Source organism: Sphaeramia orbicularis, chromosome 2 (assembly GCF_902148855.1).
Source record: "Sphaeramia orbicularis chromosome 2, fSphaOr1.1, whole genome shotgun sequence".
Classification (NCBI taxonomy): domain Eukaryota; kingdom Metazoa; phylum Chordata; class Actinopteri; order Kurtiformes; family Apogonidae; genus Sphaeramia; species Sphaeramia orbicularis.
The window spans coordinates 14,605,568-14,631,486 of NC_043958.1; the positions used below are offsets into that span (position 1 = coordinate 14,605,568).

Below are 25,919 nucleotides of genomic sequence, written 5' to 3' on the forward strand. Positions count from 1 at the left end.
TTATTAACCTGTGTGAGCAAACTTGATATGTATCTGTAGTAATTTCTGACAGAGTATTTGTCGCAAATGGTTAAATTGTTTTGTTTTGCTCAGCTTGACTCTGTTAATGCTGTGATACAATATGATCTCAACTCATACTTAAAACACATTAAGTTTTAACTAATTAAGAAAACTAATTTTACTTAAAAACAATTATCAACAGTCGTGCAAAGTTTACTTGAGTAAAATCATTCAAGAATCTCTCTATAAACTGCTATATACTGCATATGGTCGAATCCATGAAAATGTAGATGTAAGCAGATTTTTCTACACACTCTGGTGTTACCATGTGGGGGTCCAGCTGCATATACAATGAAAACAAGCAATAATCGGCAGGAAATAGTGGGTGAATCATGTTTCGTTTCTTACCTTCACTTCACATTTCTTATGGCAGGACAGTCGACATGCTGAAAGACAAAAAAAAATCACAGTTAACTGAAACAGATAAGAGTAGGTTCAAGGCAAGAAAGCACATTAATACTAAGATTTATTAATTAATAGAGACTAGGATAGCTTCAGGTTTCACCATGAATAGGTGAGAAAAAAGCTTAAAGCAGCAGAGATGCAAAGAAAAAAACTCGGCTATTGTAAAATGTGTAAATTCAAATATCTGTCATGCATTCAGGTTTGAGTGGAGGTGCTTCCTGTTGAATGCAGTGTAGGTTAAGTCTCCTCCAGAGCTTTACATGCTGTGGTGCTGCCCTCATGTGGCTGCTCAAAGTAGACTCCAACTCTATCCCCTCAAGTCCCAAATCCAACCTGATAAACTGAGGCTTCTTCGAAGAGTTGGAAAAAAAACCCATCAAAAACCAGAGCCTCAGCAACGATCTCCGTCTCTGATGTCTGGACAGGTACAACCTTTGACCCCCACCCTCCCACCGTTCCTCTCTTTCCTTTCCCACACCTGCTGCTGTGGCACTGTCAACTTAGGTGGTCTCCAGGTGGTGAGTGTGTAAATGTGTTTCTGATGAAGAGCAAGTGAACAAGATAGAAGTAGCAGATGTAGTGTGTGTGTGTGTGTGTGTGTGTGTGTGTGTGTGTGTGTGTGTGTGTGTGTGTGTGTGTGTGTGTGTGTGAGAAGGGGGGGTGCTAATGAACCTCTGGGTGGTCTTACACTTAGAAAAACACACTAATTAAGGTAAACCTGTGAATAATGGTGATGAATGGATTAGTTAAAACATTGTCTATAGAGTGACAATTGTGAATTATTTGTAAAAGGTCGGTGTCTGATCACATGGACAGCTGTTAAAACCTGTGCTGAGTGTAGGTACTTTAAAAGTAAGACAATGGGCCTCTTCATACGAAGGTTTCGGTCTTAAATTCTCTCTTTGTTTGTTGTGGAATGTATCTCCACTATGGCACCTGTACTTTACTGACAGACTTCCATTCTGTGCTGCTTTTTAAATCTCCTCGACTACATTTCAGAGGTAAATTTGCATTACGTTTATGCACTTTACATTTAGGCAAAACCATGTATCTTCTTTATGCATTAAGAAGATTCTTTAGGGTTCATGACTTTTTTTTAACAACAAATTTCCATAAGTTTTCAATGACTTTGAAGCTAAATTTCATGACCATACATTGTCTCAAATATACATTTACATGACATTTGATAAAGTTTATGTTAAGTGTGATGCAGAATCAAATTATGTAACAGCACTGTCTCTGCATGTGCTGTATTCTGTCCACATTTTGCATATCCTTGCATTTCTACTTCTCCAAGTAAAGTCAAGCATTATTAAAGGTTCAAAAGGTAAAATCTATTGATATCCAGTGGCGGATCCAGAAAAAATGGAAGGGGGGTGCTATATATACATACATACAGTATGTGATATCCTTGCTCAGCAGGACTGCTTGCTTTGTTTACAGAACATACTGGACATTACAGTCATATTTCACTACACAATATACACCCTGAAGCTTAGATGTAAACATCACATCCCGAAAAGTACAAAGACAATCAGATAGCAAATAGGCCCACCCTTAGGCCAACAGAGATTTAGCTAAATTGGTAATGCTTTGGACTGCAACGCAGAAAACCAGGGTTTGATTCCTGGTCAAAGCAGCAATTCTTTCTACAGCTTTTCAAACGGGGAGTAAATCCACCATTGATATCTAATGCAGACTGGAATCAGCTGAATACCCCACTCACCCTCACTATCACTGGCTGTGATAAATGCAGGACATGGGTTGAGTCATTGGTTAACTCTACTTGGGTGAGACTAGTTTACCCACTGTAAATTTCAGACCCTATTTCAACAAAAACACAGGATTTGAGGTATTTTAGTTAATAGTATATTAACATTGTCCACATCCATACATATCGTCGCAGAAAAAATTACTAGACCACCCTTGTTTTCTTCAATTTCTTGTTCATTTTAATGCCTGGTACAAGTAACCGTACATTTGTTTGGACAAATATAATGATAACAACAAAAATAGCTCATAAGAGTTTAATTCCAGAGCTGGTATCTACCCATTTTCCATGTTTTCTTGATAATAACCAAAATTACTTCAGTTCTTACATCAATAGCTATGTCATTGTACTGCCAAAAACAGTGCTTTTAGGCATTCCATGTTTTCTTTTCTGTTTGTTTTAGTCACATGATACACACAGGCTTTCGTACTTGATTGCATAACCATTGTTTTTGATGACTTTTGATGGTCTAATCATTCTTTCCATGACTGTAGTAGGTGACACTGTTGCACCTTAACAAATGATGCCACTCACTAATAAAAACATCCGTAAAGAAAACAGAATGATTTTAACCCCTATTGGCATTGGACTAGTATAACCTGTAGACCTCTAGTGATATGGAAATGAAACCAAATGACCAAGATAAGCAAAATATGTGTTCCTTACTGAAATTATGCTCTGATTCTTGTGCCAACAGTTGGCTCGCCACTTACAGATGACTGTTGAAAGATGGAAAATGTTCCTTCCAGTAGCTGTCATGCATGTCATCCTTCTCATCATCTCAATTTCCACACAAAACACTTTTAAAATATTTCATTTATCATCACCAGTGTCACCTCTACAGCCATCAACCAGGAAGAAGGCCGAATAAATACAAAAAGGAAACTAAAAATGCTGCATATCCCATCAAATTGCACTGGAGGGATATCATCTATGATCACTAAAATAGAGGAGGTCATTTGCTGTGGAATTTTTACTTCACAAATTTCAGACATAGATGATTTACAGGAGATTAATATCCCAGACAATTTCTACAAAGATCACCACATATTACTAGTCTTGTGTGAATAAGGCATGGTGATTATACACTAATGAAAACATATTGATGAATACTATGCTCTATTTTTGCAATTATCTTCCTAAATCATACACACTGGACCTTTAAATCACCATTTTCCTGGCATTGTATAACATAGATCTGACCTTTCTCTCCTCAGAAAACAATGTAATGTCACGAATACCGACATTACCTTATTGTTTCACTAGCATGTCTTTTCTCAACATATATACTCTATTTTATAAGCAAATTTTCATGACTTTCTGGGATGTGTCCTCATTTAACAAAACTCTTCAAAAGCCTGTTTTTATTTGCTGGAAAATGCAGGATCACAGATGTAAAACCGGCCTATTTTTCTGAGCTCATGCCATGTTTTTAGAGTTAAATAGGTCTCACAGGACATTAAGACTGCAAACATATCGTTAGCCTCATATCGCATAATTGCCCAAGTCATATTTTTGGTCAAATTGTGATATCTGCATAATTTTACTCTCCTAACACTGCTGCTTCATTTTACGCAGGTATCATAATTTGGCCAAAAATATGAATATGAGGTGAATAAGATAATGATCTTATTGAATATAATGCATAGATGCTAGTAACATGTATATAAAGTAAATAAGCTCAACCTGAAACATCTACAGCAGTTAAATGCACCATAGATTTTCAGTATATGCGCAGAATAAACATGAAAATCAGACACGGGAAAACAGCTGAGACATGAATGACTAAATCTACTGACAACTTCACCTCTGATAAATACAACAGCACTGTGGCATTCCCTGTTTCTTTTTCTGTTTGTGCAAATAGCTGTCAACGTTTCTTTCTAAAATGCCTCAAAGCGTCCGTTGGTGAGCTGCTGTGGGCCCCAGAGGGAATCATTATCATCATGTGGTTTTATACACTGTTAATGAGTCCCACTTATCCACAGGAGGCACAAGTCTATCCTCAAACCGCTGCAGCCGAGCAGAGAGTTTGGTTTTGATCAGTGCATGTTTTGCTTCTCATTAAAAACAGCATCACCTGCGCCGGGTCAGAAGTATGTGCATATTTTCTGCAGTTATTTCTGGCTTTCATACATGTTCTCTTTGCTGACACATCGTTTTGTTGTCGTTCTCACCAGCTGCGAGTACCTAAAATGCCCCCAAGGTACACAGTACATACACCAACTGTTCTTAAGAGGACGATGTTTTCTTATTCGGGATTTGTCCTTCGTACAGAAAGACTCTGCACAGACAGGCTCGAGAGTATTTAATGTGTATTTTGAAGATTCACATCATAAAGTTTTTATAGAAACAAACAAATTTTGATGTAGCCACAGGACTGATCCTTGTGTCGTCCCTAAAACATATAGTAGCTGCACTGCAAAAATTTAAATCTTACCAAGTATATCTTTCTCATTTCCTGTCAAAATATCTCATCACACTTAAAATAAGACATGATCACCAAAAGAGTAACTTTTAAGCGAGATATGAGAGCTTATTTTTAGACAATGGATCTTGAAAATCTTATTTCAAGAAATCTTACCATGATAATTTTCATTTGTTCCACTGGCAGATTTTTTTTGCTTGAATTAAGCAAAAAAATACTGAATTAAGCAAAAAAATCTGCCAATGGAAAAAGTGAAAATTATCTTGGTAAGATTTCTTAAAATAAGATTTTCAAGATCTATTGTCTAAAAATAAGATCTTATATCTCACTGAAAAGTTACTCTTAGGTGATTATGTCTTATTTTAAGTGTGATGAGATATTGTGACTGGAAATGAGAAAAATACACTTGGTAAGGTTTTGATTTTTGCAGTGTGGGGTTACAAATACGTCTAGATCAGGGGTGTCAAACTCATTTTAGTTCAGGTTCAACATTCAGCCCAATATGATTTCAAACAGGCCAGACCAGTGAAATAATAACAGTGAAATTACATTATGAAAATGTTTACATCTAAAAACTATTCTATAAAAAGTGTAAATAACATGAACCATGGACAATCTGACATTTATTATGAAAAATAAGTGCAATTTTTACAGTATAATTCCTCTGGTCATCATTTACACATGTACATTACAACTTACAGATCACAGTAGATCTACAAATACACAAAACATTGAGTAACAGGCATAATGTTGGTCAAATTGCACTTCTCTAAAGATATTTCAAGTTCATATTTGCTAAGGTTGTTCACATTTTTTGTGAAAGGATAGTTTATTGATTTAATTTTACTTTTTTACACTAAAACAAAGAGAAAAATGTGGGGTTGCCATTATTTATAAGTTATTATGATAGTATTTTACTGGTCTGACCCACTTGAGATCATATTGATCTGAATGTGGAACAAGAACTAAAATCATTCTGACATCCTTGATTGTTAATATCTTCAGTGTACTTTTTGCATTTCTCAAATTCATCCCAAGGGCCGGATTAGACCTTTTTGGTGGGCTGGTATGTTTGACACCCCTGTTCTGGGTTGTAAAGTGCTAATGACACAACTGATGCAGAAACAGAATCTTATTTGGAAAATCGAAAACAGAATTATCTGCATCTGTTCTTTTTCTTAGTCATCTTAAATGGAGTCTCCCTTTTAAGGAAATGCTGTGCTTTTATGCAACTTTTCACTAGTTTGCTTCAAATTCGCCTAGTATTTTATGGAAATGCAGCTACTATTCTACTCTTAGGAATAAATATTAATAATCTTTTAAAATAAACACCACACTCACGCTGAGAATGATCGGCTGTAGAGCTTCAGGAATAGTTTAGATCAAAGATTTCCAGATGATCTCCAGTTCTGGCTTAAAGTTTTGGGAGTGACATAAGTTTTGTCTTTAGCTCTGAGTTTTTTCCACATGGTTCTGAGGTACATAATTATAAGCATTTTACAAGTTTTGCAGACTTTTATTGGCAAATAAAATACATCTATGCAATGAGTCAATTTGTGTCACTGCCAAAACTTTTGGCAACGACCATAACACTGACAGGTTCTGAGTCTGGTGCTAAATCTTTAGATCAGATTTCATTACTGACTTCTCTTTTTGGTAACTAAGAACATCTGTTATGCACTTTCAACTCAGAAAATACGACTCATCACCTTTCACCCAAATGAACGGGGCATCGGCTTTTCTCTGCTTCATACATACATGCCAGTACTACACTGGTCTTTAGACGTCGGTCGACCTCCAGTCTCCCTAATCCATCATCAGAGCCTGTAAACTGATTTCTATGCAGAGGATTCAGGTCAGTTTTTCCTTTAGTGCCTCTCTTCTGCTCTTCTACAGCTGCAACACTATCTACCTTTAGCTTGAAAATGAAGTTCTACAACATCAACCAAAGACTCCATCAGATGACCTTGCACACATCTTACTGTTCAACACCATAGCTCATGAACGCTGCTTAACACTCTCAGTTTGGACAAATCCACACATCTCACTGTTACATCTTATCTCCTCCACACAAGCCCTCTGGCAATGTGGCCTTTAATGGGGTGCCTAGCAACACTTCCTGGTATCGGTAAAGGACATAAACGAAGCTGGGTCACATATTTGGGAACATGTTTTTCTTTAGCAGCACAAAAAAGCAGCGTCTGTGCTTTAAATGAGGCACTGCTACTGTACAGTTCAGGCATTCAGCTGAAAACCACAGTCCTTTTGCACTCCACTGTATTTTAACTTAAAAGATAAATGAACAAAAGAGGGATGAAAGGGAAAGAAATTCTCCTGCGCTCTCCTTTTGCATCCTCATTCTTTTGTTTCTTCTGTCTAGCTCCCAATCCCCCCATACCCCAATTTCTCTGTCTTTATTCTGCTTCACTCCACCCTTCCCCCCACCCCGTCCTCCCCAGCGCTCACCCCTCTTTCCCTCTTTTCCCTCTTATCTAGGCTAATGCAGCAGCAGCCGCCATGCTAATTTTAACAGCAAATCCTCAGCCAAAGCCCTGTACGGGCCCCATTGCCTACTGCCGGGGCTTCTGTGTGTTTGTCAACTCGGCTTTTTGCTAAAGAAGCTGTGTTTGTAGTCCGGGGGAACGAGGAGAAAGTGACTGAAAGACTGAGAGGGGGAATGCAAAGAGATAGAGAAGGAGGAGGGGGTTGAAAGACAGAAACAGAAGCAATGTGATGCAGACTAGCTGAGTCCTCTAATGTTAATTTCTTCTGGACTTTTCTGGGAGTGACAATAAAACCTTTTGGTATTCTAAAATCTGAACAGAAAAACACACCAGCAGAGGAAGACTGGGAGGTAGGGGCTTAACGGGAGGAAGAGGGGGATAAAAGGAAACGTCAAACACCAGATGAATACATACCATGTCTTTTTTCATGCAATTTGTCAAATAAGGAAGGATATTTTGTGAATTTAGCAGCTTCGACTCCTTCTCTTTATGACAGTTTTATTTCTGTGATGGTTATTAATGGTATTTTCCTTCAAATCTGCATCAAAATCAACTAAATCAAGTGTCAGTAACAACAATGTTGTCCTTTTCAGTCCTCAAAAATTTACATCTAAATGCCGGAATTTAAGGTCGCTGACCTGGATCAAATGGCTACAGGTCATGTCAGACTCCCGCTTGCACATGTGTCTTAATTGTTTCCCTTTAAATCCTTAGTTATATGTAGAAGCTTCCTGAATCAAAGGGTCATTCCAGCTCATTTAGGATTCCCGGGTGATGGTAATGATGTCTATGAAAAAAGTTGAGAACACCCTCAGAGATAAATCTCAGCATTAATATGTGTATTCTAAGCCATCGGACTGTGTTGAACTTTGTGTCCGGACATACTTCATTTATTTCTAATACTGCTTAATATTTGATAACATTAACTTGTTAAATAACTAATGTGTATTAAGCTAATGGAGCTAAGGTTACAACCATGTTAATATGTTGTCAATAAAACAATGAAACACCACTCAAACCTGGAATTGTGCTGTATAAGTTTCCAAAAGTTTCTGTTTTAGGAATCCTAAAAAATGAAAACTGTTGATGCTAGATGTAAAACTAATGGAAGAAAAACAGCACCATAAAAAAATTCATTTAAAAAAATCTAGGTGGATGTGAATTTTATCAAGCGAACAGCATTATTTTCCTCAAAGTGAGTATTTCCGATTGTGAAGCTTAATATTAAATATTCCCTTGACTTCAGCTGAAACTGATAGATGGAAAAATGTCCAATCAGCACCAATTAATCAACAAGTAATTAATCAGTCAAAGAGATTAATTTCTCTATTGCTAATTAATAGTACTTGCCTTCACATAAGGATAAAATAGACTTCAAAGCCCCACTGATTCCACCAACTTTTCCACTTTGTCTTAAAAAGTGTAAACGTGTTTGTGATATTTTAATATTTTCCAAAGTTTTCTCTTGCTTTATTTATTGTAAATTATTACATTAAGGCCATAACTATGACAATTCACTTTTCACAACGGGAGTTGGTAAATGTTGCATTCACATAAAAGACTATTTATTATCTCTAGGCCATAATCTATAGTGTGCACTTATTATTATTTTAAATGTAGACATACTTTATATCAACACTTTGTCTAGATGGTTACTATATCTATGCCTCATATTGCCCCACATTAATGTTGTTGGGATCTGGTCTGCTTGTCTACATACTAATGATGAAATTAAACCACATGTATGAAGTTTATATGATCAAAAATTCAGCTGTTTCAACTACTGAACTGGGCAGCATGGTGGTCTAGTGGTTAGCACGTCTGCCTCACCATTTCAAGGTTCTGGGTTTGATTCTCAGACTGGATCCTTTCTGTGTTGAGTTTACCTGTTTCCCCCACCATTAAAACACCATTTCTAAGTAACTAATTTTGCTGTCGGTGCCCTTGACTATGGTGTTGATGTAGATCTGGAGATGGTCCCTGAGCACCTTCAATGGCAGCTCACTGCTCCTAATGTGTGACATGTGCTAATGCTAATGACAGGTACTGTGTGTGTATGAGGACCGGTCAAATGCAGAGACTGAATTTCCCTACAGTGATAATAAAACAAGTTAACCTTAACCTTTAATGAGGTATTTGAAGTCGTTGTTTGGGATTTTGCATCCTGCCACAAACTTTACAGAAATTTACATATGATTGTGTTCAAGAATATCCACTGTGAAGGCTTGGTGAGTTATAGCTAAGATTTCCTTTGTGTCTTTCTCTAGCTTTACTGCCATCGCCAACAATTGACTGCCAACAGGAAGAGGGAGAGAACATATTCGTGAATGAATCGCTGTCTCAGTCAGTTGAGGAATTTCACCCGGACACTGTGTCTGGTCACAAATCTCTGGTCTAATCTCCCCCCGTCTGAGTTCAACTCCCAGCAGACACTCACCTTTGCAGATGAGGCCCTCCTTGGTTATGGCCTGCTTGCATATATCACAGCTCTTGGCCTTCTTGAATGGCTTCAGCTTGAAGGTGTGTGTGTGGACGCCCTCCAGCTCGTCGGGCTGAGGGAAGAAGAGGAAGGAAGAGATCAATAGAGAGGCAGCTGAATTCATACCAGCAGGTCCACAGCCAATGGAAACACATTTGGTATTCAGCAATGATATATCCGTCTACGGCTTCACATGGTGTTTTTGATCTGCAACTGCATTTGGTTTCAGCTTGACCGCTGTCTTTGTTATACAAAATGTTTTCCTTCTTGCATTTTTTTTCCACTCATCAGCTGATATCATGTGAAAGAACATAAAAAAGTGAGCCCACGTTCATAGTCTCCATGTATCACCATGACATACTTCATGTCGCAACTTTACATCTGCACAATCTGCACAAACTGACACACACACTGACATAGTCCGCCCACCAGCAGAGGATGTTTTCACTTTGAAGTTCTCTAATTAAATGACTAATTAATGATGAAGAAGAGAAGGGAAAAAAAGCCTCACAGCAGCCAACAACCTCAAAAACTCTAGGAATGATGTTCGTCTGCTTATGTGTCTATGTGTATGTGTACGGTACTGTATTAATGTGTTGGTGCCGGAGAGCTGGGACATTTTTCAGAGCAGCCTGAGGACACAACAGCTCTAGAAACTACAGCAGAACCTGGGCAGAGCTGGAAATCATACACATGACTTCAGAAACAGTAGAAAGGTATGAGGGACGATGATGACAACAATGATGGAACAACAAAAAAAGAAAAAGAAATGATCAGTGTCTCAGAGATTTGTGTGTACACCGATGGTTGGTTTGTTGTAATTGATGACAAACCACTTAAGAACAGTCATTCCACTTAATTTAATGGTCAGGTGTGTCTGTGCCAGGAACACATAGGTAAATACAGGAAGAGGTGTCCCATGTTGTGAACAAGTGGAAATCTCTGAGGCTGAAAAATGATGTCAACACAAACCAGCAGTTGTTGATAATTTCCCAGTTTACTATATAGGACATGAAAAAGTCATGCAACAGGTGTGTGTCATCTACTGTTTGGGTTTCATTTGACACCTAATTCATTCCAATTTCAGATCTTATGTTTATTGAATACATTTTATTTTCCCTGACAGACCATTCTACTGCAGTTGTGGTGAAAGAAGTAGTTACAATAACAAGCCTGGTACAGATTTAGGTCATGCAAATATATCACAAAGTATGAATGTTTTATTAAAATACTCAATGCATAAATTATCTGGATTAGCTAGTGTTAGCATTATTTCGTTATTGCATTATATTTACCTGCTAATTGGGCCCATTATCACTACTTGTTGTGTTTATACATTATATGAACGGTATGTGCCAATGACTTAGTAGTGTTTAACATAACAGTGTTTGTCAGTGTGGTTGGTATTTTCAGTTAATAGCCTTATCCCGGTGAATTTAACCCTTGGTTCTTTTGCAGTTCCATGCTTTTAACAACATTTGTGCATCCAAACAAAATCAAAATGGTGATGAACAAAATGATAAATTTTACAAATCAAAATAACAGTCCACAAAAGAATGGATGATATTGAAGAGTTGTGGTCTATGGCACAGATATTATGCATATTACCACTTCACAAGCTAGTACAGTCTGCAATGCCAGTTTGAAAAGCACATCTGACTACAGGAGTGGTTTATTTCACCAGGTATTTAGATCAGATTGAGATAGGATCACATTTCCACCACAAACCACCACAGAGTTTGTCTGGAATTGCACCGACCGTGTCTCAGTGCAGTTGTTTTACACCCAATTGCTATTTTCACACCTGTCCAAGCGAACCATAGCAAAGGGGAAAACCCATACGACTGTATGCACCTGTTAAATGTAGACTACGAAGGAAATGAGGTGAAACGTAAGCTGGAGCTGTGGTTTACTAAAGCCAGTTTTAATTGTCAAAGGGTGGATACTGACTGGGAGGAACAGTGCACTGATAAAGTTCACTACAGGTATTTTTCAGTTTGGCACGATCTACAATAAAAACTTCTGTGCCTCAGACTCTGGCCGACACAGGTATTTGCCAAACAAGACGATATGGTGTTGAAATACAATTAAATGATTGTAAGACATTGATTGCATAAGTGTATTTAATAGAAGGTTGTAATTGCCATTGTCATGTCAGAGGATCAACTCCATGTCTTGTATTTGATTTACTCTTGACATTCTCCTCTCTTTTGGCGCATCAGTGCTTGTTCAAACTTCAGCCTTTATGAGATTATCTTATCCTGAAGACTACAAAGTAGAGCCAAGACTGTAACAGGGTCTTTACTCCTGCTTTTGGAGGAACCAGAAGACATAAGAGCCTAAGTTAATACTGACTTCTTCAAATTACTCTAAAAATATTTCTTGTCATATTCTCCAATCTGACATTTACACTTTGCTGTTATGCTTATTATCACAAACTAGTTCTATATTTAACCTATAAAGGCCCAAACATCCATCAGCAACCAAAAGCATCTACTGATATAAACTGTTTAATACCTGATGATCCACTAATCCTATCAATACAGTGTAAATAATTGGTGTAAAATGCAGTTATTCATCTTTTCATGGTCATCAGATATGACCCATTTGGATGTTCAGAGGCTCTGCAGTGAACGTGGAAACACTGCAATCTTCTACAATATTGATTCACTAGTAAACCTATGGAGCTGATCAATGATAGTGGATGGACACACTTGTTTTATATTCAATTAATGATATATTTGACTGAAAAAGACACATTTTCTCTGTTCTCATACAAAAACCTCTGAATTTACTCTGAGCTTTAATGAACACCTACATGATCAGTGAATTAAATATAAGAAAATACATGATTTACACTGAAAAATGCAAAATACAGAGAATAATATTATACTACATGGTGGTAAATCACCTAAGAAAGGTTAAATAGAGAGAAGATTTCATTCGGGAGCTGCTGCAAAAGTAGCTCTAGGTCTTCATGGGTTAAGTACAATTCAAAGTATGAAATACAAAGCTGTCACTTTTATTTTAACTTGTCACACAACTAAACAAGAGACTCCTTTTCCTTTCTTCTTCTGATACATTCTATCTTGTCACTCAAAGTCAGACCAAGGAGAACAAACCAGTCTCGGATCTCTCTATTGTCGTACCCCTACTCCTGAGCTCTCCTTTCCCACCAGCTCCCTGTCTGAACAACCTCCTCGGTGACTCACAGCCATGATGTCATTTCCTTTGTGTATTTGTGCAGCTGGGTTAAGCTGGGCTGGGCTCTGCCGGACTGTATAAATCTTCACTGTTTTTTTTTTTTTTTTTTATTGAAAACGGCATTTTATGGACACCTTGTACCAAGTATCACCTTGAGAGAAAGAATGAGAGTCCCTGAAGGAATAATTAACACAAATGAAACCAATCCCACAAATTAGCAGTGAGTGCTCCCAATTTTAACGCTGATCCTGTAATAGAGGACTGTCTATTGTACACATCAAGTACTGGATGACTATGTACTGACAATATACACAACTTTGATAAAAAATGAAGGGTATTTGGCAGATACATATGTGACTGAACCTAATTTGATGGACTACCTTGATATTGTTCACAGTTGTTTCTTTTACTTCAACTTATTGTTGTGATAATGTATTTATTACTTGGAGATTGTGCTGACTACAAGAGGTACATTTTACTGCTTGTTTAATGTGGAACTTCCAGTTTTACTGCTTTACAGTACATTCAGTGTGTGATAATTAGTGAAATCTAGTGGTAAGGTTGTCGACTGCAACCAAATGAATACTGAAAATCTCGTCATTTCCACATTTAAGTAACATGACTGTTCACTGAGAGTTCTGGGCTTTTTAGTTAACATAATAATGATTCGATAACACATTCCAGTGACAGTAATGCACTGTGACTCTTCATTTCACTCTTCACTGTGCAATGAAGAAGTAGTTCGTTCTGAGCTAATATGAAACACACCAGCGCAAAACTGGACTTCATAAAAGTCGACTACTTCTGTGGATGTAGACAGCCCATTCTACACACAACAGCTCTTATTTTTAATGCCAATGAAAATAGAATTAGGATTATTGTATTTCTGCAATTCAACTCACATTAAACTTAGATGCTGCATAGATTGGCTGCACAGGAAAGTGACAAAAACTCTCTGAAAAGCAAATAAAGCTGTCAGATAAATCTAGTGGAGTAGACATTACAGACATTATACTAACATTTTCCTCTAAGATCTACTTGACGAAAAGTATAGAGCTGTATAAAACAGAAATACTAGTATTCCCAAGTACCTCAAATTTGTACTTTGGCATAATTATGTGCTGGTTACCAATAACACCCTTCTTGACATAGGTGGATGCAGGTATTTGTGCTAAATCATACATTTTTTTATTTTTAATATTAGCCATGTACAATTGCATTAAAGGTAATTAAAGTCTGGCTGCAATAATATCAATATCTATACATTGCATGACTATCCCTGTTGTTGCTGTTATCACTAGTCTGGCCTCTAAAAGTAATACTGCTACTGCTGTAACTATATAGGACTCCAGGTGTGATGTAGCTCACTGAAAGATGAACTCTAAACTCATTTTCTTGTTGCTTTCTGAAGCTCCCTGGCCTTTATTCGTCTCTGTGCCGCAGTCAGTTTGGCTCAAAGCTTTTACAAAAGTGTATCCCTCAGCAATTTCTCCCCAGCTATCTCCCTAAATCTTAATGGCTTTTGTCACACTATGACTCGCTTAAAGCTCCAGAGAGAAGCGATGGCTAACCTTGGCCACAGAGTGCCAGACAGGGAAAGTTACAACAGGTAGTTTTAAGCAAACGGGCTGACTGGTCCAATATAATGCACAGGGATGCTGATAATTTATGCATAAAACCACATATTCCATCCACCTCATCAATAATCACCGCAGTGAATGCTATCTGAAGCTTTAAGCCCTTCCTTTTGCACAGAGTTGAAGAGAGTAGATGTAATCTAATCTGACTGATATCTATCATGATTATTGGAGGACTGTTGGGAATGTGTTAAAGACAGCACAGAGGGAAAACCAAAAGGGATGAAACAAAAAAAAATACATGTGTTACTTTGCAATGTTATGAGAACAGTTTTCATATCTGTGAAATGTTACTTTTGATTATCTTCAATAGGTTTTATTAGAAGTGTTCATTTCTTAAACTTCTAATTTGGATACTATCACCAGAAGGGGGAAGCATTTTACCAGAAAGTTTTGGTGTCTACAGCAAAACCGGTGAAAATGTGAGAGCTAAGTTTTACTGAAGGCCTATTACATAATGTACCTATGCTTATTCAGCTGTGATTGTAGTTACGTTGTTAGAAACTACGGCTAAAAGCTAAGAGAACTGTTCTTTTCTCTTGCAAGTGGTACAGATGATGATGCACTTCAGGGAATAATTCTGTGCTTTTTTATACTCCAATACTTTTCAGATTAAACTGAATGCAAAAGTTAAGCTTAATGACAGTTGGACAATGTGAACATTGTGGTGGTGTCACTTTGAGACTATTTTATGACTTTGTAAAAACCTTAATTTTTAGGTGAGCACACAGACCTGCTGAAACCATTTCTATTTCTAATTAGGGCTATAAAATCAGATTTTCTGTCAGGTTTCTGAAACTTATAAGGACACCGGTCAACAGGACCACAAGTTGACTAAACACCTAACCTAACATCTTCATCAAGTCAATAACCACAGCGTGTACATTTATGTTATAAGAACATTTAGGGAATGTTCATGGTCATTAAAAGATTTTATTTTGTAAACATTACCTTCCTGTCATGCTTGTACATTTCTACAAATACCAATTTTGCAATTTTGCACACACCCGCAGTGACTGAAATTGGAGACTAACACTTCAGGTGATCAGTCTACAAGAACACTGTTTAAAACAGCCTGATTCAATTGTTGATTATAATAAACTAAAATTATTTAGCTTGAAGTTAGCTAATCCATATTATTTCTTTTATTGAGATCCAGGCTTCCAACTGACTCCTGGTTTTCATTTGAGGAAATATGAGATTCAACACTGTTTTAAAGGTGGTAGGGCAAGTACAAATTATGAATTCATGACAATTCATAATAAGTTTTGTGTACATGGGTACATGGGTGGGTGATACCCTCAACTGAAAAGGTTTAGGAACTCTGGGATCCACTAATAAACCAGTCACAGGAGTACAGTATCGCTTCAGGTGCTTATGTTTGCATCCACCTGGAGCTAACTGGTTAGCATGCTAAATTTTGTAACACACTGACATCTTTGCATAACATTAAAACTGATGCTTCTCCGCAGTCCAAGAATCAATTAAGGTAATATCTGAACGGTTTAAGATAGAAATATTACAATCTAGACCTTTTCCTGCACGTATTCTCTTCTTGCCTGCATACAGAATGACTATATACATAGATAAAAATGATCCCAAGACTAAATAATAGGCTCATACTGTAAAAATATTTTACAGTGTGAGTCAGGCTGGGTTTATAAATAGTGGATGAAGCACCTTGGTGCCACTCTACAGCCCTGATGTTAAAGATGACCTGGCAGAAAGCCACCAGCTAAACCAATCAGATGCAGCCAGCTGTGTCACAGGCAGGTGCCATGGTTACCTGGCTGCCACGGGAACTGGGGTCAACGTGCCCTGTCAACTAATGATGGATGGGAAAGGATTAAAAAAATGGGGGTGGGGGGGAGAAAAAAAACATACAACCACAAGTTGGCACACACATACACACATGTACACAGGCCCACAGCGAGTATCGCCACAACAGGAGTGCAAATGGTTCTTGGATGGCTGCCATGTAGCATCTGGGATTCAAGATTTTTTTTTTCAGAGGAAGAGGGAAACGGGGCCTCAGCAGCTTAAATGAAATCACCAAAGAAGAAAGAGAGATCACTTTGTGCCCTCCAAAATACAAATGACCCACATGCTAACTCATACTGGAGACTATTTTCTGATGTGAAGATGGAACTGAAGCTCACAATTATGCATGTAATCACAGAGGTAATGCTCTATCAACATCAGGGTCTTAACCATCCGTGGTGGATTTTATCATCTGGAATGAAACAACTTCCCTGATAGTGTTCACACAAAGACACAAAAGTTTGCCAAGAATAGACAACGCAAAGTAATGCAGGGAACTCTTTACTCTTAGGTGTAGAATCTAACCAAGAGGAACATAATAAGAGGCTTTTCATTTAGAAGAATCAAATCATTAAATCAGATTGAAATAACCTCAGACAAAGATATCATCGTCTAGGGAAAGTGTTACCATTATTGTGTCTCTTCTTGGTGTTTTCACAGTACTCCTCTATTCTCAAGTGGACTTGAAAGAAAAACATCGAAACTGAAAAAAAAAACACATTCTGAGCATGTAAAAGATGACGAAGATTAGAAAAACGAGCAAATGCAGAGAAGGCTGAAAAAATCTCATGCTCTGTCCTCGGTGTCGTGTCAGAAGGAGACTCCCAGGAGAGGCCAGAGAGGGGAAAATGGAGAGGAGAGCTATGTAGAGAGGTAGAAAGAAAAAAGACACATAGAGAGAGGAGGCAAAATGGATGTAGATGGAGAAAAAAAGGGGGATAAAGGGATAGAGTGAAAGGGCTAAGAGGCAAGGATGGAAAGAAGAGGAGAGTGTGGGTGTGTGTCCGGCCTTATAGACAGCAGCCTCAGTAAATCAAGACTCTGTGCTCCTCTCCCCCAGTTGCACTTAGCTAATGAAAAGCATCACTACGCTACCTCGACCGCGACCCCACTTAGTGCCAAGATGTGGGAGGGTGGATGGGGGTGGGGGGTGAATGGAAGGGAGACGAAGGGGTGGTGGGGGTAGGGAATGGGGGGACACAACACACTCAAAGGCACCGTTCTGTCCTTCTGCAAAGGGACGACGCATGAACACAAATTACCCTGGCACATGGAATATAAAACATGTGTAGTCTGCCATGGACATGCACCTGCATATATAATTTCACAATGTAACATTAAAAAAGTGCTTTTCAATAGCGCTGAATGCATTTTTAATATTAGACACAGAGAGGACACTGCACTTTAGCTTCAGCTTGTCCAATTCAAGAAATCCAGCAAATATTTTTCAAGGTTATATGACATCATTTGATAAATACATAGAGTATACATTTTATTTTAGCCATGAAATGGAAAACATAACCTGATGGGGTTGTGTATTCAACATGCATGGGAGGTCCTTTGGTTTCTGAACTGCTGTTTTGAGGTAAGTCATAAAAGTTGCTATGTTGGCTGTTTGAGGCAAAAAGTGACCATATTTGGACAAAAGGAGTGTGTAAGAGATCATGGGCGAGCTAATGCAAAGTGCCATACCAACAAACCCTAACATGGCAGACATAGAGATGGATCATTAGACCTGAAATGTGATTAACACAGATATAGTTTAAAGACGGACCACCGGAATTGTAGTTGGAAGGTCCAAAAACAGATGAAACTGGAATGAGTTCTTACAAAATGAGCATTTTTAGAGAGAAATCCCCCTTTGACCAACTATAAGATACGTCCACATTGGCTTCATTTTGGAAATAGAAGGGGTTATACTTCAACGATTGCTTAACATTTTTAATTACATCCAAGAAAATATGGGAAATCTGAATAATAAGCACTTAGGAAACAATACAATTCAACACATCTACCAAAATTGTCACATCAATTCAATTTCTGAAGCTAAAATCTGCCTCCATTGCTGGTTTCCACAAAATCAGCATGTGCCATCTATGTGAAGGACTCAAAAGAGATTAAAAAACACTGTGTGACTCTAGCTACCATTAGCTTAGACACAAAGTTAGTGAACATAATCCAATTGTCAATTACAGCAGACAGACCCCAACACAAGCAACGAAAAGTTAAGAAAAACACACCCACCAAATACAAAACCAAACAAAAACCAAGCAGCAAAAACAAGAAAGAACTACAGCACTAATAGAAAAAAAAGAAATGTAAAAGAAGGCCGATAACTCAGTTTGGACATACTAAGACAGCTACTACCTCGATATAGCTTTTTGTTTCTCCTTTCCCTCTTTAAAATATACTCAATGTGTAAACACCTGAAGTCCTCTAAAGCTTTACAGACTCACAAATATGCACAATGAGTACCCTGTCCAGAGAGTAGAGTCTCAATAAAAGGGTAAATGTTTCTACTTTGACGTCCTGTTTATGCCAGGTGTGTTTTGAGCTGCTACATCTGGGACTCATGCCCGGACACTGTGCGCACTCACACTCTCAGAGACACACACAACCCTCCCCTAAGTCCAGCCTCATTCTCATATGTACGGCCAACATGCCTCTTCTAATGTAAAACTGCACATGTGGTTCCATTTACAGCTCGACCAGAGGAAAGCCTTTCTGCATGAATTGGAAGCATGGTTTAAAACACAAAGAGAGGGCATGTTGGAATAAAGATGTGCAGTATCATTTTGCATAATGATGTAATTTGACACAATCCCTGTAGCCCATTAATCTCTCAGTCAGAGTGTCCCCTAGTGTGCAATAACTGTCTCCGAGGAACAATGCTCAAACAAATACAGCTCTTTGGAGACTCAAGTTAAGAGTTCAGGCTTTTTCCTGCAAGGGCACAAGGTTTTGGATTTTTCTCTGGGGTACAAATGGTTTTAAATACATTCTTAACCTCTTAACATCCTCCAGGTCACCAGCAATCTGATTTAAGGCTAGGGTTCGACTTACAAAACAAGGAACATCTTCTAGGTTCTGGTTTTGATGTGACTGTAACAAATGGTATCCCATGGCTTAAATGTAAAAACTAACCATCGCTTTGGGTTACAATGAAAAGAATGGACGCTTAAAAATGTTTGACAAAGCTAAAGGCTGCAGTAAATTGACTTTTTCTGCTTAGGACACGTGTGAAAGGTGAATGGTTTTGTGACTGACTGACTGACTACATGGATGATAGATGAGGTGAACAGAAACAGTCAATGACTCACAGAGAAAAAAAAAAAGCACCAAAACTCGCCAGAGCGTTTGCCCGCCTCGGACGGCATGATTCACTGAAGTCAAACATGAGGCTCAGGCCCCCACGGAAACCGACAGGCGAGGGGGGGGTGGCGGTAGAAAGACGTCCTGCACCCCCCTAAGATGAAAAAGCAGAGCCACACCTGCTTTCAATTTGAAATTCTGACAGGAACAATGGGCGCCTTTGTGAGACACAGAGCCAGCCAATGAGTAACACAAAAAGAAGGAAAGGAGAAACAGGATGATATTTGTAATATTTATACATCGGGGTGTGTGGAGGAGCAGTCCGCTTACTTTTCTGTTGTAGTTTTTGCTACATGAAACCCATGGTGAAGAACCTGTCTGAGGAAATGCAGCGATCAGTTATTTATTCATTGTCCTATAAAGACAACAGACATGCAGCTATATTTCTGCAGCTCTTTAAAACACTACAATAAGTTTATCACCAAATCTCCTATAGACTGTGACATTCCAATCTTGCATTCCAGTCTTGCATGTTTATCAGCGGCCACGCGTTGCAACATGGATGTGATAAACTTGAGTGCAACACGTGCTGAGTGTGTGATGACAAAATCTGCTATTTGACATCTGTATGCACTACTATAGTTGTAAACAGCTAATTATTGTGGTGGTACAACAGAGGTATTTATGTAAATGAAAATATATATATTAAGTAGGAGAAGGAGATCCGATCATGACTCAGGAAAAGAAGCAAAACTGGCATGACGGTTTTACAAAGAAAGCTAGAGGTTTAGCTAAATAAACACACCTATGGCGTTGATCACTGTCATTTCCTGTTCATTATTAAGAACAGGTAGGTTATAGCAGCAGAAACACTACATTTAAAAACATGAAACTGTTATAATTTTGTTACAATCGGTCTTTGGTTGAAACAATGTCAGATTCTTCATTTGTCATTTAAACATTTCCATCATACTCTAGATGTAATGCAAAATTAAAATGACAACGCATTGGTCTCAATAAAAACACACACAGATAAAACACTTGTAGACAGAATAAAACAGTCAGTAATAAAATTTATAAATATCCATAAACAAATAAACAATGCTCGTCCACCCATTCTTCCTGACTGCGCAACATTAAACTCAAAGATATCGCTATATTTTGTCCTCTTTCATGACCCAAAATCACAGTGTACACCCAACTTCTGACAAATGCTCACATTTGTGAAGTTGTAACTTAAGCTGTAATTTGAGACCAAATATAATTGTTAATGGGAAGAATAATCTTACATAGTAAAAACCTAGTATGAAAGTATTATCAGCAAAATATACTTAAAACATGAAAAGTCAAAGTAGTCACTGTGCAGTAAAATGATCTGTCTGTGTTTTTGATTCATTTTTACTGTGGAGGATGTTTAAAGGTTGAGGCCATTTGGACTATTTTAGATTTTGTCTGTAGTTTAATCTACAGCAGTGTATCACATACTAGAAGATCATCATATGTTTGTAGCATTGTCCAGTGGAAACCACAACAGTTTAAAACCCAGTTTTACAAAAATGGCATTGATATGACATCATTTAAACCTCAGATTAACATAATTTTACCTGCAGTATAGTATGTTGTTTTGACAGTTTTAAATGCTGATATTTAATGTAACTGTAAAAAAAAAAAACATCAGTTGGTTTTGACAAGTGTAGGTAAAACATGCCATGACTTTGTTTAAAAGCCTGCAAAGATGTGATTAAAAAAAAAAAAAAAACCTCAAACGTCTTTTTTTCCTGTACTTTTCCTGACCTGAACCTGAGTGCTTTTATTGCCTAAACCAAAACACCTTTAAGAGACGGGATATGGACTCTATTCTCTGGTGGAATGTCTTGAATTGTGTAAATCCTCAAAAATGTGAGGAAAAGGCAAAAAAAACAATGGCAGATTCTATGTTTATGCAACTTAAAGGTTTTTGTGGCAAAACATCGTTGGAATTGTAGTTTAGTTTAGTTGAGACTGGCCTCTGAGACGTGGTCCAGTTCTAGTATAAAGCTTCATAAAATAAAGACATTGCAAATTTGCACTTAAGTAAAAGTTTGGACTAAAAGCACTTAAGTCCCATGACTGAAGAGAAAGGATTCATGCAGACATATAGAATGGTCAGCAGGAAAATCCATGCACAAATGTATGTTGTTTGTATGAAATACAGTGTTCAGATGATTTGTATCGGCTACAGACCTATTCTGTGTTTTCATGAAGACTTTCACTGTAAACTCAGCTCTGTCTGGCAGCTTTCACTCTTTGAATCTGCACACAGATGGCATATCAAACAGCCCAAATGATCAGGGTGGCTGAGATCTGCTTGGATTTCATCTGCTCGGCCAAATTACGGTTCTTTATCGAGCTTTACTCAGCACAATTCCTTATGTCCAGTTTTGTTAAAATAATACATTCTTTTTTTAAATTAAATAAACACTAATATCCATGAAAATCCAGGTTGACTGACGTGAAAAATAACAGAAGGGGGAGTTAATCTCTTTGCGGGATAGTCATTATTCTAGTTATAAAACCCGAGGGGCCGACTTCACTGTGATTATAAGTACAACAGTGATTGGCAGCACCGAGGTCTTTATAATCATAGTAAAGCATCTCATGGCTGCATTACTGTCCATGGGATAGGTGCGCTTTGGAAAGCTTAATAATAAATGTGGCATTGGAGGTATTAATATAACTTATTTCCTTCCCTGTTTCCATCTATACAACATGGGAGTATGGATCACTGTACAAGAACATAGCTATGAGTTGAGGATGTTTTATTTATGGCGGTGAATACAGCCGATCCCTGTGGACTGACACTGTGGGCCGCTCGCCAGATTGTAGTAGATCCCTTCTCCGAGCATCAGCAAGCTAAGTGTGTATCTATGGCGACGTTGTTACGCTCCTGGTCGGCACTATATGTATATTGTATATGTGTGCGTGAATGAGTGAGTGTGTAGCTGCGGCACTGTTTGCATCAGTGTACAATATGATCAATATCAGGTGCAGACGGAGAGACACAAAGATCAATGAGCTGTGATCATGAAGTCTAGGCTGCTTATGATCATTAGTCAGCTGCTAATGAACTTAGAATGCCACGTCCGCTAATAAGCTCTTGTCTCTTTGGTCCATCTCAGGAAAGAAAATACAAACAAAGCAAAGGAAGCACAAGACAACAACACAGATCTGGCTTTGAAATGTAGATTTTAGGCATAATGTGCATTGTGTTTGCTGCTTCTGTTTATACAAATCGGCCTAAACTTGACGCTGCCTTTTATATTCTATGGTTATTGATTTAATATATCTTACTTTGATGTGTGATTCCGGTTTAGGGTCTTCTTTGTGCCTGCATCCATGATAACAGTCTGTTTTCTATGTAGATTCTATGGCTGATTTTTACATATAAAACCTTGCACTCACTCCTGAATTCTTGCTTCTCTTCTGCTCAACAGCAAAAACACTGTAGTACCAGATGCCATTAGCTTAGAAAATGAAGTTAGCAAACACGACCAACAACTGACTCAAAACACAAACTTAACATAAATGCATGAGCACGCTTTTTAGTCACATCAAGTAGCTGAATTATATCTTATATCTTTCCGTACAGCGGCTACTTAAAATGTGAAAGTGTTTGGTTTCATCTGTTCTGGGCTTTTTGATAAACAGGTTAAAAAATCTGGACTAGTCTCACGCATCCAGACCTTTTATTTCCACACATTTTTTAAGCTCTGTGCCAGTGATGCAGATATATCTGGCACTATTTACTGTTGTTCTGGCCTCAGTGTAAAAGTAATCTTGGTTTAATGGCTAGTTCTTGGGTGATACTGAGTGTTGGAGACTACGACAGCGCATTTTGGAAATATCATCAGGGGTAAGGTAGTTTTGATTGAAAGTGTGCAAATGAGGATGCGTATCATAGTATTAAAATGACCACATCACTGTACAATAAAACAGCACGTAAAAAGATGGGAGTCTTTGCCAGTCTTGCCAGTTTCAGGGTGTTAGTGCAGCTTGGGGCTCATTCTTTCACAAAGTGAAGGAGAACGTTCAAAGCAGTAACACACAGATAAACTTCTGACCCAACTGCAACTGTACAATGAGGATATTCACCCTTATTCCAGTGAGCCAGACTTTCTTTCTTTTTGGTCTGCACACAAACATAGTAATGATGCTAACCCCAGACTTACCAACTTACCAGAAAATATAAGGAAGATAAGAAGAAGCTTGAAAAGTGCTATAGAAATAAAATTATTCCAAACACTAGTGGTGTTGGATCCTATTGTTTTTGTTGAGGGTATTATTATTATTCTGATACAGAACTTATTCTGATGCCCCTCCCACCAGGACTGGATTGTGTGCAATAATTATTTTATTTTAATATGGCTCAACTCTAAACTGTTCTTATTTTATTTTTACCTTTACTACTACGGTACTTTATTTTTATATAACTATGTAACTTTTATATTTATTTGTACATTCAGTCATTCATTTTCTGAACCCGCTTTATCCTCACTAGGGTCACAGGTTCGCTGGAGCCTATCCCAACTACTCATTAGCGAAGATGGGGTACACCTTAGATGTGTCGCCAGTTCATCGCAGGGCTGACATATAGAGACTAACAATCACTCTCACATTCACACCTATGGGCAATTTAGATTAACTGATTAACCTATCAGTGCATGTCTGTGGATGGTGGGTGGAAGCCGGAGTACCCAGAGAGAACCCACGCAGACACGGGGAGAACATGTAAACTCCACATACAAAGGTCCCACCCCCATTGACTGGTGTTGGAATCAAACCCAGGACCTTCTTATACATACTACTTCGATTCTATTTTATAACTTACAATAAAAGGTGGAGCTCTAATGTATATATAATACCTTCCAAATATATGACAGTTGACCAGTAATGACAAAAGAAAGTTTTTCAAATAGCACATTGCAAACATGAAATCTAATGACATCATTGCATTAGACCATCAGATTCAGAACATTTTTTTCATTTTTTAGGAGTGCAACAGATCGTGTGCAAACAATCATGTTTATCCATGCTGTTCTTAATTTATTTTTACTTTTACTACTACGATACTTTATTTTTATATAACTATGTACCTTTTATATATACTTATACATTCTATTCTATTCTATCTTGGCAGTGCCCACTACTCTTGGTGCAGAGGTGAAATTTTAAAAAAGAGTTCACAAAGCCTGAAACCTTCCTTGAGGAAAAAAAAACTGTTAACCTCACAAAGAGGCAACAGAATAAACATGAATAAACCCCTTAAACTTCACATATTAAATATGTATCACCACATATTCTTTACATGGAGCTCTATCTGCTAACACACTGGAGGCATATGCACAGACTGGCAAATGTCTGTTCACAAAATCACAAAAACATCGAAAACCAACTGTCAATGTCCATCTTAACAAACAAAGAAGACACTGCAGTTCTTTATTTGTGGTGTTGGATCTAAATTGCATAGATATTTGAAAATTGCAATCCTAGATATTATTATTTTGCAGTAATCTGTAAAACATTCGTCATATATAGATAGATCTACAGTGTCCCAGCCAGTATCTGAAAATTCGTGGGCATATATCCAGACTGAGGCATGATAAGAGGGGCAGAGTAGTGCACAGCACCCTGGGGAAGTGTGCTGAAGCTGGGTCGCGAGCCGGCTGCCGGTGGCCTGCAGGGCCTGGGGGGGAAGTGTCCAGTCACATCGCATATAAATCACCTGGTCACAGATACACAAAGCATTGTTTATAGCCAGAGTGATGGGTCCACTCTCTGAGGACAATCTGAGTCTCTGAGATACAGTACCACAGGCCACGCACATACATAGACACATGCAGTCGCAGACGCACTGGCCGGAAAATGAAAGCACAGAGAAAGCTCTGGCAAAGAGTGGAGAGATCTGTGGCTGTGGACAGTCAGCCTGTGTGGCAGCTGAACAGGACATGAGCCCCCTGAGGACACTATTAACTAAAACTAGGCCTGAGTGCACTTTCATGTCATTTGGAAGTGGACTTTATCATTAAAACCACAACTACTATTATCACTATAATTACATGTTGGAAATGGTAATGTTCTTTTTGTGTATTTTTACAGACAGTTAAGGAAAGTGGATGCTTTTGGGATCTAAACACTCAAACCACTGGCCAAGGTGTTCTGGGAAGCATTTCACCACACATCTTTTATTGTGTAAACGCTTATGCTTTATAATTTAAGGGGAAAATACGTCATCATTGCAGGACCAAAAATGGAAGATACA

At 38.1% G+C, this 25,919-nt stretch overlaps 1 protein-coding gene across 4 annotated transcripts in view; it reads right to left on the bottom strand.

The window, feature by feature from the left end:
• tns1a (tensin 1a) overlaps window positions 1-25,919 on the bottom strand; it is a 130,015-nt gene that overhangs the window by 91,034 nt on the left and 13,062 nt on the right. For all 4 annotated transcript variants that reach the window (XM_030156120.1, XM_030156173.1, XM_030156139.1 and 1 more), the window contains exons 2-3: window positions 9,606-9,720; window positions 409-446 (exon numbers count right to left, since the gene is read on the bottom strand). In XM_030156120.1, coding sequence (XP_030011980.1) covers window positions 409-446; window positions 9,606-9,720 — 153 coding nt within the window. The remainder of the gene's footprint in view (window positions 1-408; window positions 447-9,605; window positions 9,721-25,919) is intronic.